This window comes from Suricata suricatta, chromosome 3 (assembly GCF_006229205.1).
Source record: "Suricata suricatta isolate VVHF042 chromosome 3, meerkat_22Aug2017_6uvM2_HiC, whole genome shotgun sequence".
Lineage (NCBI taxonomy): Eukaryota > Metazoa > Chordata > Mammalia > Carnivora > Herpestidae > Suricata > Suricata suricatta.
Window position 1 is genome coordinate 152,085,419 of NC_043702.1, and position 15,008 is coordinate 152,100,426.

Consider the following 15,008-nt stretch of genomic DNA (forward strand, 5'->3'; position numbering starts at 1 on the left):
TTCTATAAAAGGGAAAGGAATGTGAATAGGTAGGTTTAATTGCATACACATCTAGTTTTCACTAAACAATGGCCAGAATTCAAAGTGAGTCTGTAATGAATCACTGAAATTAACAAAAAGAGGATAGTACATAAATATATAAATGATTTTAGGTCTTTAGGTATAAATGAGTTTATATATTTAGAACCTAAAGGATTCTTTGTCATGACTCTGATGACAACTAATTATGTCTAATGGATTCTATCAAAAACAGAACTGTGGTTTGCATACTGTCCTCACCTACACACCGAGGTGGAGAACTCCAATTTCCCATGTGACACATTATCTCATCGTTTCCAGATATCCTGAAACCATCCTCACAAGCGTAATTTAATTTGGTGCCATGTGCATAGAGCTCAGGTTTCAAGGTTTCGTCCATTTTTCTTGAAAATTTAGATGATTTGATGGTTCCATGTTCTATCTGAGGTGGTTGAGGGCATGGGGTTTTTTCTGTATCAAGAACAGAGATCAAAAGGGCAAGGATGGATACAAGGTTTAAATAAAAAGAGCAATCAAATACTAGTTGAGATTTTAAAAGAAGGATAATTTGAACATATTAAACTACCGAACAACTGAAAAACACTTAAAACTTGCAAGCGCATATGTCTCCATCAAATCTACACTAGTATCTGCTTGTTCACTCTGCCCCTTCATTCTAGTCCTGCTCATCATGAGGAGTGAAACAGGCATAAATAGAAATTTTCTATGGTATTCATACCAGGAACCTGAAGTTTTTGTCTGTTCATTTCACACTAGAAGTGAAAGAATACTGAGTGATTTGTATACTTAGAATGTAATTTACTGTTTCAAGACAAAGTGAAGTAGATATAGAGAAAGGTCCTTATCTTGTTCATCTACACAAAGCACAGGGGAGTATTAACCTCATTTGAAAGAATGTTATAAAGCAAGTGATGATTACTGACCAACACAGTGTGGTATGGACTGCCATTGTCCATCTTTGCACACGAGTTCGTCTCCATCCTGAATCATATAATCGTCTTGACAGACAACAGATACTTTTTCTCCATCCTGATAATTTATTGTCGTTGCCATATTCTGAGCATTGGGAATCTGAGGTGGAGGTGGGCATGACTGCATCTGTACTTCTACAAATGTTAAAATTACATATCTTCATTAAAATCATAAGTTGAAAATAATAAAAAGAAAATTAAATAGAAAACCCAATAATAATGTGTCATAGGTGATCAAGTAATAACATTATGTTTAAATATGTTATACTCTTCAGGTTTTAAAGCACATTAATGCATGTGGTTTATATTCTCATGGACTTAATGGTAGTATTTGCCTTTCATTCCTTCTGTGATAAATCCTACATAATTTATGTAAAACTCATTTTAATTATTTCTAACCATTACTAAGTACTAACTGAATTGTCTACTTGTAACAGGCACTAAATAAATATAGACATTAGGATCTTTTTTATAGCTATCCATAATCAAATGTATGGTGATTGGATTAAAACCTTTACAAGATGTGGAATGGAAAATAATTAGCCAAAGGAAGAATTACATGTACTTTATGATGAATTATCTGATACAGTATCTGGCCAAGATATGAATTAGATATGGCCACTAGTGATTTACAGTGTGTTGTTTAAAGTTCAAAACTCTCTAGAGACACAGTTTACTAGCTTCCTGATACTGTTTAGAGGTAGACGGACTGGTGAAATGCACCCTGTTTAATGGATTAGCCTGACTTTAGTTCTATGACCAGCAAGGTATACAAGATTTCTTTGCAGACTTGACTTTGAGCTCCCATTAAGCAGAGATACCTCATGGGTACTGTGGCAGTTCATAATCTGAAGACAAAGCATGTCCTGTTCAGCTGAGGGAAGACTCTGGATGACTCTACCTGGAGGCTTTAGGACCTCTCTCTGGTACCTTGGTTTTGTTTTCTCCCCTGCCATAAGTTTGTATTCTTAAAGACCGTAAGTGAGTGTACACTGGGAAGTCTTGTGAGTCCTTTCAGTTATCTGGTATTTTGTATTCAATTCACAGAAATAGTTGACTGAATATAATTTATTCATGCTGACTAATATTGTCATATTTTCTATTTCTTTTTTTTATTTAAAACAAATTTCTTTAATGTTTATTTATTTTGAGAGAGAGTGAGACAGAGTGCAAGCAGGGGAGGGGTAATGAGAGAAGAAGACACAGAATCCCAAGCAGGCTCAAGGCTCAGAGCTATGAGCTAAACCGTGAGATCATGACCTGGGTCAAAGTCAGGCAATTAACCGACTGAGACACTCAGGCTCCCTATCATATTTTCTGTTTCTATCTTTAGATAGATGTGGGAGTATTTTATATTCAATAAAAATATTTTTTCTTATTTCTGTTTTGAAAAATTTGGCATATTTTTTCAATATATAGATCTATATATAAATATATATAGAGAGATTTATTTTCATCTATATGTGCTGTTTAACAATTTTTGTCCTAATAATCTTAATTTGTACTTCATCTTGATACATTTTGCCAGAGGTTGGTCTTGCAACTAATTGTCCCTAAAGCCAGAATCATTGTTCTGCCAATCCTCTGTTTATGATTTTTAAAAAGTGTGTTTGTATTTTTTGCATTTTACTTTATTACTTGTATTTTATTTTATATCTCTATTTTAAAAATTATTCTGTATTTTTTATAGATCTTTGTATGACAATCATACCACAATGATGTTGATAAAAGAAAATAAATGTATTTAGGAAAAAATGAATATTTGGAAATTAAGAGACAAAATATTCAATAACAGACAGGTCAAAGAAGAAACCACAAGCAATATTAGGAAACATTTCATAGAATTCAATGAAAATGAAATATATATAAAAATTTTGAGGCTGCTGCAAAAGTTTTAGAAGGAAAAATGAAGTTAATCTTTAAAAAAGTTGAATAGTTTAAATCCAAGTTTTAGTTTTCTACCTTAAGAAAGAGAAAAAGTAAATTAAAACCATAGTAATTAGAAACAAAAAAGTTAAGCCTACAGAAGTGAGAAAATTGAGAAAGACAAAAAAGACAAAATAGAAAAAATAGTGAGTGCTAAAAGGCTAAAAAATAGGACAGAGTAAATGGAGAAAATCAAGTGTTAAAATGGTTATGTGGAAATATTAATTAACCTGAAGAAAAAAATCCAGAAGAACAATCAAGATAAAATATTAGAGTATCAATATTAAGAACAAAAGAAGTGGTATCAGCAAAGAAACTACATAATTAAAAGGAAAATAGAATATGAAGAGAACATTAGAAATAATTATACATCAATTAACTGGATAAATAAGAGATTTCTTGAAAAATACAGCTTCCTTTCATTGATAAAAGACAATAAGAAAATCAGATTATTTCACTAATTCTTAAAGAAATTGAATTCTTCATCAAGAAAACTTCCAAAAAACCAAATATATATCAAATGATTTTGCATGTAAATGCTATCAATCATTTAAGGTAAAAATAATAAAATAATAAGTGTAATTACATATATATTTATATATGTGTATATATATGTCATTTTGTTTTATGAGGCCACAGTAATATTGATAACTAATATTGATAACAACACTTGGGAGAGGCATTAAAAGAAAAAACATGTATAGATTAATATCCCCTGTGAGCAAAGGCACAACACTTCTTAAACCTGTCAGTAAATCGAGTATATGAGAATACAATAGAGTTAACATAGAAATGAGAGATTTGGTCAACATTCAAAAAGTTACATATATAATTCACTATATTAACAGAGTTAAGAAAACTAGATTATCTATCAAAGATACTTAAAAAGTATTTAAAAATATCCAACATTGGTTGATGAAAAATTTTCTCACTCAGCTAAATAAGAATAGTGGGAGTAGTTTCCTTAAAGAGATAAAGGGCATCTATAAAAATTCTAAATTGACATAATTGTGGTACAATGTCAAATACCCTCTCTCTGTGGTCAGGAACAGGACAGCAATGTGTGTTCTCATCACTTCCTTACAACTGTTTACTGGAGGTCCTAACCAGTACGATAAAAAATAAAAATAAAAAAGAGTGGCAAAAATAAAATCTTGTAGTAGCATTGATATAATTGCTTACACAAAGTTGCCTCAGACCTACGAAACAATACCTAAAGTGAAAAATACAGCTTAGTCGAGTGTCAGACTATAAAATCAATTTGCACAAACCAAGTGGGAGGGCAAACGCAGGAAAAGACCCCGAATTCCTCTCCTCCCACAGACACACTGGATCTGCAGGTACATGCGCAACAATATCCACGGGAAAGACCTGAACCCCAGCTGGCGAGCTGCTGCACAACACACAGCAGGAGGGCCACAGGGAGGTGGGTAGCAGAGTCAGGAGCACAGCAGGGAACAACCCCCAGCCCTGGCAGGGCCACCCCCATTCAGGAGGGATCTCACTGATCCAGAGCGTCTCCCTGAGGAGTGAGAGGTTTGTTCCCCACATTAGCAGCCCAAACCCTGGGATCTGCAACAGGAAGATGAGCCCCTGAAATATTCGGCTTGAAAACTCACAGGGCTCACATCCTGAAGATCCAAAGGACTGTAGAGAACTGAGATGCTTTTCTTTAAAAAATGTTTTTTAATGTTTGTTTATTTTTGAGAGAGAGAGAGCTTGAGTGGCAGAAGGGCAGAGAGAGAGGGAGACACAGACTCTAAAGACAGGCTCCAGGCTCTGAGCTGCCCACACAGAGCCCAACGCGGGGGTCAGACTCACAAACTGTGATATCATAACCTGAGTGGAAAGTCGGATGATTAACACACTGAGCCATCCAGGCGTCAAAAGGGATACATTTCTTAAAGAGCCTGCACCCAGACTTACTACCCCAGGGGACCTATGCGAAAGAAGAGTTTGAGAAATACCTAGACATATGAGGAGATTCATTTGCTCATCTTAAAGCATCTGCTTGAGGGGCGGCGTCTGTTGGGACTCTTTCCAGGATGGAGGGGCTGGCAGGTGCCATTTCTACACTTTCCTTCTAACTTGATGGCACCGGTGGGTGCGCTCCAGCCCAGCGCTCTCCTGTGGCTTCAGCAGAGCCGGTGAGCTTGCCTCAGCCCTGCATTCTCCTGCCTCCCTAAAGCTGGAGGCAGGAGAATGCACTGGACACTCCTTGACCCCCAGACTCTAGTGGCCAGGGGGGCTTGCATTTCTGGGGCGCACAGGACTGGAAGAATCGGAGACAGAATGCTTGGTGGGCCGCTACCTCCAGGGCGCTACACAGCTGCCTGAAACACACGCCCAGACTTTTGGGAAAAAAGGCCTAGTTATTTGTCTTAGAACCTTAGCTTGAGGGACGAATTTCAGATTTGCCGCACATCTGGAGGCCACCGAGGTGTTCTCAGGGAACGTGGACCAGGAGATGCCATCTTTGTGCTCTCCTCTGCCTCAAAGAAAACCAAATCCTTAATTCTTAAAGATACCCGACTGGATGTTAAGGTAAGGCCATCGAGTTTCTGGGTGGTGGTTTCATAGCTGACTAAAGCGCTGATGCAATTAACACTTAGAAATGATGTTTTGTTTAGTTTCTAAATTCCCTTTAAGCTTAAAAGTTATTTGTAATAATAAATAGCTAAACTTTTTAAAAAGATGCCGAAATACTGCTTTAGCAAGTTAGAAAGAAATAGAATATAATTTTGAAAATACCATAAACAAGAGCTTACCTGTGCAGCTTAGTTTAGGATCCCATCTTCCATTTATGCACGTTGAGTGTTTCCGTTCTGATTTTCCTTTACATCTGTAACTTATGTTCTCGTTATGATCAAATTCGGTCTTATTTAATCGATTTACCTCAGGTATACTTAAGTTATATTTACACTTCTCAAGTTCATTCGTTGCTATAAAATGAAAATATTGTTTTGAAAAGATTACTTATAAAAATCAAAGCAACTAATATAAAAAATAGCTTAGACTCCATCAATAGAATAATGAATTTAGAATTTATGTCCATAAATCCCACAACCAAGTTATTCCTGATCATATTGCATGTGATGGACTATTTATTATGTCTGAAAATAAGTCCTGTATACATTTCTTGAAATTTCAGAGAAACTGTCTGTCATAAATATATTCTACACATTGGGGATTAGGAAAGTGTAAGAGGCTCATTTTTTGAATGATCTACACACTGAATAGTCACCACCTGATTAAATTTGGTCTCTTTTTTATCTGTGGAAATAGAATTATTAAAGTTGCTAGTTTAAGTATATTTTTTAAAAAAGTAAATATTTTTTTCACTTATAGTAATTCAGTAAGTACATATGATATATTATATAAAATGTGAGTACTTAAGCAAATCTTTTGTATGATCGCTAAAAAATAGGGACAAATCCTTGGACTAAGATATTGGGGGCTTCAAGTCACAACTTGTTTGCTATATACAGTCTTCCAATCTTTGAAAAACTATTTTATATATAGGTCAATCTATAATTCAATAATACTATAATAGCAAATTATGTTGACTCTAATATAACAACTTTTTATACAACTACATACTTCAAAAACACAATGCAGAAAGGAGTACTTTGGATAAAATATCAGTTGATGTAGGTCTTTGTTCATGATTTTTTAATAATTAGGCAAAGAAGTAATGATTTTGTAATACAATAAAAAAATAAAACCAAGGGGAATAATTCAAAACACACTGGGGGCTGAAAATTAATTCTGTTTTTAGGGCTTGTCCTCAGTGTTGAGGGAGGCAAAACAAGGTGTTCTTCAGGTGATAGTATCTGATCTGTAGTCCAACTGGATGGTGATGGGTGTTGTCATGATCCTATGATTGATTAGTTTCTGAAAGAATTTCCCTGTTTCTTAGAAGAAAATAAACATTTTGAGAAGAGTGAAAAAGTAGACTAGCTGGAAATGCAAAATAAACATTGAGAGGAGAAAATTGGAGTGAGGTCTAGGATGGCTAAAAGGGGATTATGTTAAACTTGAATACAGGTAGAAAATTGACCTTAGGAAGGCAAACTCTGAGATCTAAAGAGTATAGTCAATGAAACAGAAGTTTTAGTATAAGAATGAAAGGTTTAGAGTTTTCATGCCTGTTACAACCTTGGGTTTTCCCTGATATAAAACGAGGGAAATCATTTGTGAAGATAGAAGAGGACAAAGATGAAATTTGGTCTTGAAGGACTGGCCATACTTGTCATGGGAATGTGTTTAGCAAAAATGTAAGGATTAATAAGGAACAAAACTTCATGGTTCATTGAACAAACTCCTCTTTAATGCCTGCTTTGTGTTACCAATCTTTGGGATATGGGGAATAATACCTCATGAACAAAACAGGTGTACATCTCTATTCTCATGGAACATGAGCCTAAGCCCCACCTTCTCCTTGGAACAATTAATGTCTAGAAATCTGGTGGATAAGTAAGCTTGAACATCCAGGGCTCTCTTTGAATGTAGGACCCAGGAAAACTCTAGGAAAGAACTCATTCTAAGGGAAAAATGAAAGGGGCCCTCAATATTTTCCCAGGTACTCATTAAAGACATGATCATCCAAAGGTCAGGATGATGCACATACATCAGGCAGAGTAAAGTCCACCAGTCAGGTTTGTTTCCTGGCCCCACCCTGACTGCTTCCCTCACTTATACTCCTAACAGAGAGGGTCTGCAGCTCATCTATCCTTTGGGACATTACCTTCTTGTTGCCCATTTGAAACAGACTGAGAAATCATTAGAAGTTTTGAGAGAGGCAAGATTCCTATAGGGATGTAGCAAGTGGGTATTTTCTTAACGTTATCTGTTTTCCAGGGCCTGCCACGTAAAACAAAAATGAGATCTTTGCAAATATGGTTCTATTTTCCTGGAAATTAATACTCAGATTTAAATCATATGAATAACTGTAAGTAAAATTTAGCTTCACACTTAAAAACAATGTTAAATCAGGGATCAAAAGGGTGACAAAACTCTCTTCCGAGTTTATATTTTTCCTTTGCAGAATATAAGCAATCATTATAATTTAAGACCTGACATTTTCAAGTATATATCTAAATTTAAAAACTATGTTTGCAAATATCATTTTTATAATATAAACATTACATTTCACTGACTGTCTAGTTGAGAAGTGTCTTCTCACCAATGCACTGAGGAAGTTGGATCCATACTCCACTTTTGCATGTAACTGATTTGTTTCCAATCATGGTGAATTCTTCTCTGCAACTGAACTCCACTGACTCTCCATGGTGGTAGGGAGGGTTAGAAGTCTCAACAGTGTAGCCGTAATCAAGATTAGGTACCTCTCCACATGTACTCTCCACCTCTGTGAAAAGTTCAGAAAAATATGCTTATTTACAAAATACAATTTGTATGCTTATATAAATACAAATGGTTGCTTTACTTAGATATTAATATTTTTATACATTACCAATACAAATCGGCAAGTCTGTCCATCGTCCATCAACACACTGAATTTTATTAAAACCCTTCAGCAGAAATCTAGGATTACACACATATTCCACTAATTCATTGTGTTCATAGTTTTCTCTCTGTGTTTCTTTAACTTTCCCATTAAGGAGTTGAGGAGGTGGAGAACACCGCTGTGTTTGTTCTACAGGAGAAATACTGTGTAAATAATGGTCAAATTATCTATTTTGCAACTTAAAAACTAGAAAAAAGGAAATTTTTTATTTAATTAATTATATAATTTATAGTGTAATTTATTGTAGCATTCTTAAACAATGAAAAACAAATGGTGCTCATACTAGAAACATGTTTCTCTGTTCTTATACCAAAATTTTTATTTTAAGCCAAGAGGGACAGGATGAGTGGGGGAGAGGGGCAAAGGGGGAGAGAGAGAGAAAGAGAGTGAGTGAGAAAGAGAGAGAGAGAATGGAGAGAAGCTTAAGCAGGCTCTAGGTTCAGCATGGAACCCAACATGGGGTTCAATCCCATGACCCAGGGATCACGACCTGAGCAGAAGTCAAGAATCAGATGCTTCACTGACTGAGACACCCAGGCACCCCAACCCAGTTCTATTACTTCCACTGACCTAGTATATTGGAAGTATATTTAAATCCAGAAAACATGCTTAATAATTTAGATATTCTAAAGATGTATGCAAACTAATTAATAAATATGCTTATTTAAATGTTAACAAGATTTGTATACCATGGAAACATTTTATCAAACCAGTTTGAAAAAGGTGCCATCATTTGAGGCTAGCATTTTATCAACATACTTTAACTTTGATTAAGCCATACATGAGATTGAATTGAGTGAATTAACTATAAATTTTTAAAATATTGTTTAGACACCTGTGAAAGTTGAGGTAAGTCCCATGCCATACAAAGTGCTTAATTTTAACAGTGGAATTGTAGTCAAAAGGAAAAGTAACAAACGGGTAAGACACTGTATAGGTATCCTTGGTTACTGCCAGTACATAGATGAAGAAACAAGTGGAGATTAATTTCTTGAAAAAGAAAAGCTAAGACATCTATTATCCCACACATGTCCTGGCTTAATGTATTAGATTACAGACACCCACACTTGAAGCCAACAGAAAATTAAGAGTAATAATTTAAAATTAGAAATGTTGTTATTAAAAATCCTATTTCTTGTTTTATCAATTGGAAGATAAATATTCACCTTTACATGTTGGAAGATCAGGGGACCATCCAAAGTCGTAACACTGAACCGAATCAGGTCCAACTCTTTTAAGTCCATCTCTGCAGGAGAATTTCAACACATCTCCAAATGTATAACTGTCGTTTTTGGGCTCAGTATTTAAGTTATATTCTATTTCAGGAATCTCGCAATCTATTTCTACAAAAAATTCAAATAATTTAGTAAGAATATATAATTAATCATTGCCAAAATAAATTTTATAAGTGTCTTATGAAAATGAAGTGTTGGATACTGCCTATACAGAGAAGCAACAGAAAATATTACATACTAGGTTTTATATACCTTCTAAATTCATCATGGACCCTGAGAAATATTAAGGCATTGAAAAGCAATAAGTGTATCCTGAAAATGTATTTGTATGGTCAACTTGATTATACTGGATCTGATTTTATAACTGACATTTATAAAGTAAATATTTTATTATTTTGACTCCCAAAACACAAAAGTATTCTCTCACATTAAAAAAAACCCTGATGCTACAGTTTTAAAATTGCATTCAAATAAGAACTGGTATTATGTTTAATGTAAATATAAGTTTAATGAAATATAAGTTCTGCAGAACCAGAACACACAGAAGACATTTTGAATAGTTTCTAGGAAACTATTAAAATGCTTAATATATATAATAGTTATATTATATTATATTATATTTTATACTGTATTAGTAAAGAAATCAAACAGAAAAATGAAACAAAATAAACATGTTCAAGGCCAAATAGCTAGGCATACTTATATACTTATATAATATACAATTATCTATTCTTATTAAACCTATACATTTCTCTACACCCTCGCCAGCATCTATAGTCTCTTGATTTGTTCATTTTAGCCACTCTGACTGGCATGAAGAGGTATCTCAGTGTGGTTTTGATTTGTATTTCTCTGATGATGAGTGATGCTGAGCATCATTTCGTGTGTTTATTGGCCATCTGGATGTCTTCTTTGGAGAAGTGTCTGTTCATGTCTTCTGCCCATTTCTTCACTGAGTTATTTGCTTTTCGGGTGTGGAGTTTGGTGAGTTCCTTATATATTTTGGTTACCAGCCCTTTTTCCAATATGTCATTTTCAACTATCTTTTCTCATTCCATAGGTTGCCTATTAGTTTTTTTGATTGTTTCCTTTGCAGTGCAGAAGGTGTTTATCTTGATGAGGTCCCAATAGGTCATTTTTGCTCTTGATTCCCTTGCGTTTGGGTGTGTATCAAGCAAGAAATTACTGCAGCTGAGGTCAAGGAGGTTGTTTCCTACTTTCTCTTCGAGGGTTTCCTGTCTCACATTCAGGTCCTTCAGCCATTTTGAGTTTATTTTTGTGTATGATGTAAGAAAGTGGTCTAGTTTCATTCTTCTGCATGTTGCTGTCCAGTTCTCCTAACACCATCTGTTAAAAAGGCTGTCTTTTTCCCATTGGATACTCTTTCCTGCTTTATCAAAGACTAATGGGCCATACATTTGTGGGTCCAATTCTGGGTTCTCTATTCTATTCCATTGGTCTGTATGTCTGTTCTTGTGCCAATACCATACTGTTTTGGTGATGATAGCTTTATAGTAGAGGCTAAAGTCTGGAACTGTGAGGCCTCCCATTTTGGTTTTCTTCTTCAATATTACTTTGGATATTTGGGTCTTTTGTGGTTCCATACAAATTTTAGGAATTTGTGTTCTAGCTTTGAGAAGAATTTTGGTGCAATTTTGATTGGGATTGCATTGAATGTGTAGATTGCTTTGGGTAGTATTGACATTTTAACAGTATTTATTCTTCCATTCCATGAGCATGGAATATGTTTCCATTTTTATAGACACCTTGATTTTAATCATTACTCCTTAATAATCACTTTATTACTTTATTTATTTTTTGTGTTTGTTTTTGAGAGAGAGAGAGAGAGAGAGACAGAGAGAGAGACAGAGAGAGAGAGAGAGACAGAGAGAGACAGAGTGTGAGTGGGGGGGGCAAAGATTGAGGGAGACACAGAATCGGAAGCAGGCTCCAGGCTCTGAACTGTCACCATTGAGCCCTACACTGGGTCTCAAACCAGTGAACTGCGAGATCATGACCTGAGCTGAACTCCGAGTTTCAACCCACTGAGCCCCCTAGGTGACCCGAAAATGACTTTAATAATGCAAATTTGTTCAAATTGAACTATATTACACAGGTTTTGTTTATTTTGTTAATCCTGAAAAAAATCTGGAAAAATGGTACTTGTAATAACATACTGGTTTATGAGACCAACCATCATTACCACACACTATTGAACCTGCGCAGCCATCTTGGCTTTCGTATCCATCATGGCATTCATAGTTCAACTTGTCATTGAGTTTAAACCACGTGCCATTGCTTTTGGCTTTGGCATTCTCAAATACTGGCATGTCACAAGATTCTGATATATAACAGAATTTAGATTTCATTTCTAATATTATTTAATGGACGGTGTAATTAAGTTTCATCCCCAGGAGGTAAAATAAGCTTAATCATTTAGTATGTGCTAGTAAATTCAGTATCTTGTTAAAATAATCTAAGAATACCAGGGGTAAATCATTGTCTTGAAAGTTACTCAAAATGAAAAAATGTTTCTACATTGCATTTTCCTTATCACTTAAATAGTCTGAAATTTTTTCTAAGAACACTTTTCTCAATCAGGTATACTTACATGTTTATGCCATGCCTGTAACAAAATAGGCCATTACAGATGTATCATACTTTTTCTAGCAAAGCAGAATAGGATTTTGCGAACTAAGGTGCCAGACTGATTAACAATGTGACAAATATGCCAGAGAAATATGGATTAGTTGAATCGATTGGTTTTCAAAAATGCAAGTACATTTTTAATCATTCTATAAAACTACTTTAAAATGTAATAATTTCTAAAGCTCCCATGCTGATTTACTTCCTCAAATATTTGCATAATGGCTGTATATTTTTTAAACTCACCAAGATTGAATGGAGAGATAACAGTAAAAAGTTAAGAGTTTTAATTTTTGCTAATAGTATATTAATAAAGATTTAACAAATTCATCTCAATTTTTATACTGCTTTATGTAGCCAGCTACCTTAAAGGTTTAAAACATAAAGTAAACCTATACCAGTGAAAACAGAGAGAGACAGGGACGACAGAGACAGAGACAGAGTTGTATTAATATAAGATGGCTTTGCTATAAGAGCCACTTTTATCATTTTTTCTGTGGCTCTTGTTCATAGTGAGCATGGAAATTGAAAACAAAATAAGGTGAGGCACCTGGGTAGCTCAGTCGGTTAAGCTTCGACTTCTGCTCAGGTCATTATTTCATTGTTTGTGGGTTCAAGCCCCACATCGAGCTCTGTCTGGAATGGCTCAGGGCCCGGAGCCTGCTTTGGATTCTGTGTGTCCCTCTCTCTCTGCTCCACCCCTGCTCATGCGCATGCTCTCTCTCTTTCTCTGTCTCTCAAAAATAAATAAAATGTTTAAAAATTAAAAAAAAAGAAAAAAATAAGGAAATGCAAACAGTAGAAATGAATATTAAAATATCCACTTCACTTAAACTGAATATGCTTATCATCAGTTCAAAAATATCACTGCCTAGCTTCGGAGTATAAGATAAACTGAGGAAATGTTAATAGAAAATCTTCATAGACATCTACGAACAGGAAAATCTTTCCACAGAGCTATTTTGGTGCTATCTAGAAGCATTTCTGTCTCTACTAACTAGATGTTTATGAAGATTTTTTAAGGCAGATGTTTTAAAAGTGGACTTACCCTGGATTGTCAAACATAAAAACTCTACAGGTCAAATTAAAATTCTGCACTATGGACCCAAATCTTCACTTACAAACATAACTTGCATGTCTAGCAACAAAGATTCTGACATCAAAGTCTGATCACCTAGGCACCAAGCCACAAATACGTGAGTTTCTAGGAGAAGACACATAAGGCTCCCTAACTAGTTTCCAAATCACAGGATGTCTTAAAGTGGAAAATAATGCAAACTGAAAGATGTCCTGGTATTACACTCTATGAGTGATTACTCTAAGGAGGTAAAAAATTACACCTTTTCATTCATCTTTTCAAATGGGAACCACATCAGCCCCTCCCACAAGAAAAGAATTAACTTAGAGTAAACTTTTGTTCAACAGTCATCAGGATCATGAATATGAACATAATAAATTACTCACTGATACATGTGGGTTGAGGTGACCATCCACTTTTCAGACATGTAATCGTTACTGAAGTTTTACCATCTCGTGTTACATATCCTGGTTTACACTGATACTGTGTTTCCGTGTTTAAAGAATATGTATGTTCAGATTCAGAAAAAAATCCATTTTCAAGTGTTATCTCTGATTTTGAACATGTTTCTGAAAGGGAGAAAGTACAAGGAAAAGATAAACATATACATAAACATTTTAATAAAGATTCAATATAACAATATAAAAATAAGGAGTCACTTATAAATGAAAACCTGGAAAAATCCAAATCTTTCAAATTCTTGTAAGGGCAAAAATAAGCTACAAAGATATTAAATCAAGACAGTATATAACTTTTTTTTTCGAACAAAGCAAGATTTAGAACACCCAGAATCCCTTCTAGGAAATTATTGGGCATTTGTTTGTCTAACGGATCTGGAGTCCTACAGCATGTCCGAGCTGCACTGGCAATGGGTCCTTTCCAGGCACCTGCTTTAAATGTTGCCGACTCAGGGTCTCCTAAGCAACCCCAGCGCTCAGTTAACTAATTGGAGTGTCTCAGATCAGGTGACGATCTTAGAGAATCTGCCACCATACCTACCACAACTCTGAGAATCTGAAATGTTTGTCACCAGATTTGGGTGCTTTAAACCATATGGATACATGGAGTTCAGTGAGTATGACACAGATCAACAGATTCATTCATGTTCAATGACCAAAATGATGATTCCACAAAACATGTGTAGCTTGACTGGAAACAATGAAAAAGATTTCTATCATTTTCAAGGTCTTCACAAAGTTTAGCTTTATTTATTAAATAACCCACAGATCAAGAAATCAAAAGAGAAATATGAGCATTTCATTTTTTCATAATCGGTAATTTCATTCCTTCACTTGGGGTCCCTAGTACACTGAAATTGGGATACTTGTAATACTAAATACTCAGCATAAGGACTAAAATATATAATCTTATTTATTTACAATATATTTTTTTAAAAAGTTTATTTATTTTTGAGAGAGAGTGTGAGACAAAGCATGAACAGAAGAGAGTAAGAGAGAGAGGGAGACACAGAATTTCAATCAGGTTCCAGGCTCTGGGCAATGAGGGGCTTGAACTCCCGGACCACAGGATCATGACCTGAGCTGAAATAATATTTTATTTTTTAATTTAATTTAATTTAATTTAAT

At 34.9% G+C, this 15,008-nt stretch overlaps 1 protein-coding gene across 1 annotated transcript in view; it reads right to left on the reverse strand.

Annotated features, from left to right (window-relative positions):
- The window catches only part of LOC115288354 (complement factor H-like), a 79,434-nt gene that overhangs the window by 8,996 nt on the left and 55,430 nt on the right, over positions 1-15,008 (reverse strand). Inside the window, exons 9-15 of the mRNA XM_029935623.1 lie at positions 13,809-13,991; positions 9,630-9,806; positions 8,410-8,592; positions 8,122-8,304; positions 5,705-5,878; positions 963-1,145; positions 280-489 (exon numbers count right to left, since the gene is read on the reverse strand). Of these exons, the coding sequence (XP_029791483.1) occupies positions 280-489; positions 963-1,145; positions 5,705-5,878; positions 8,122-8,304; positions 8,410-8,592; positions 9,630-9,806; positions 13,809-13,991 (1,293 nt within the window). The remainder of the gene's footprint in view (positions 1-279; positions 490-962; positions 1,146-5,704; positions 5,879-8,121; positions 8,305-8,409; positions 8,593-9,629; positions 9,807-13,808; positions 13,992-15,008) is intronic.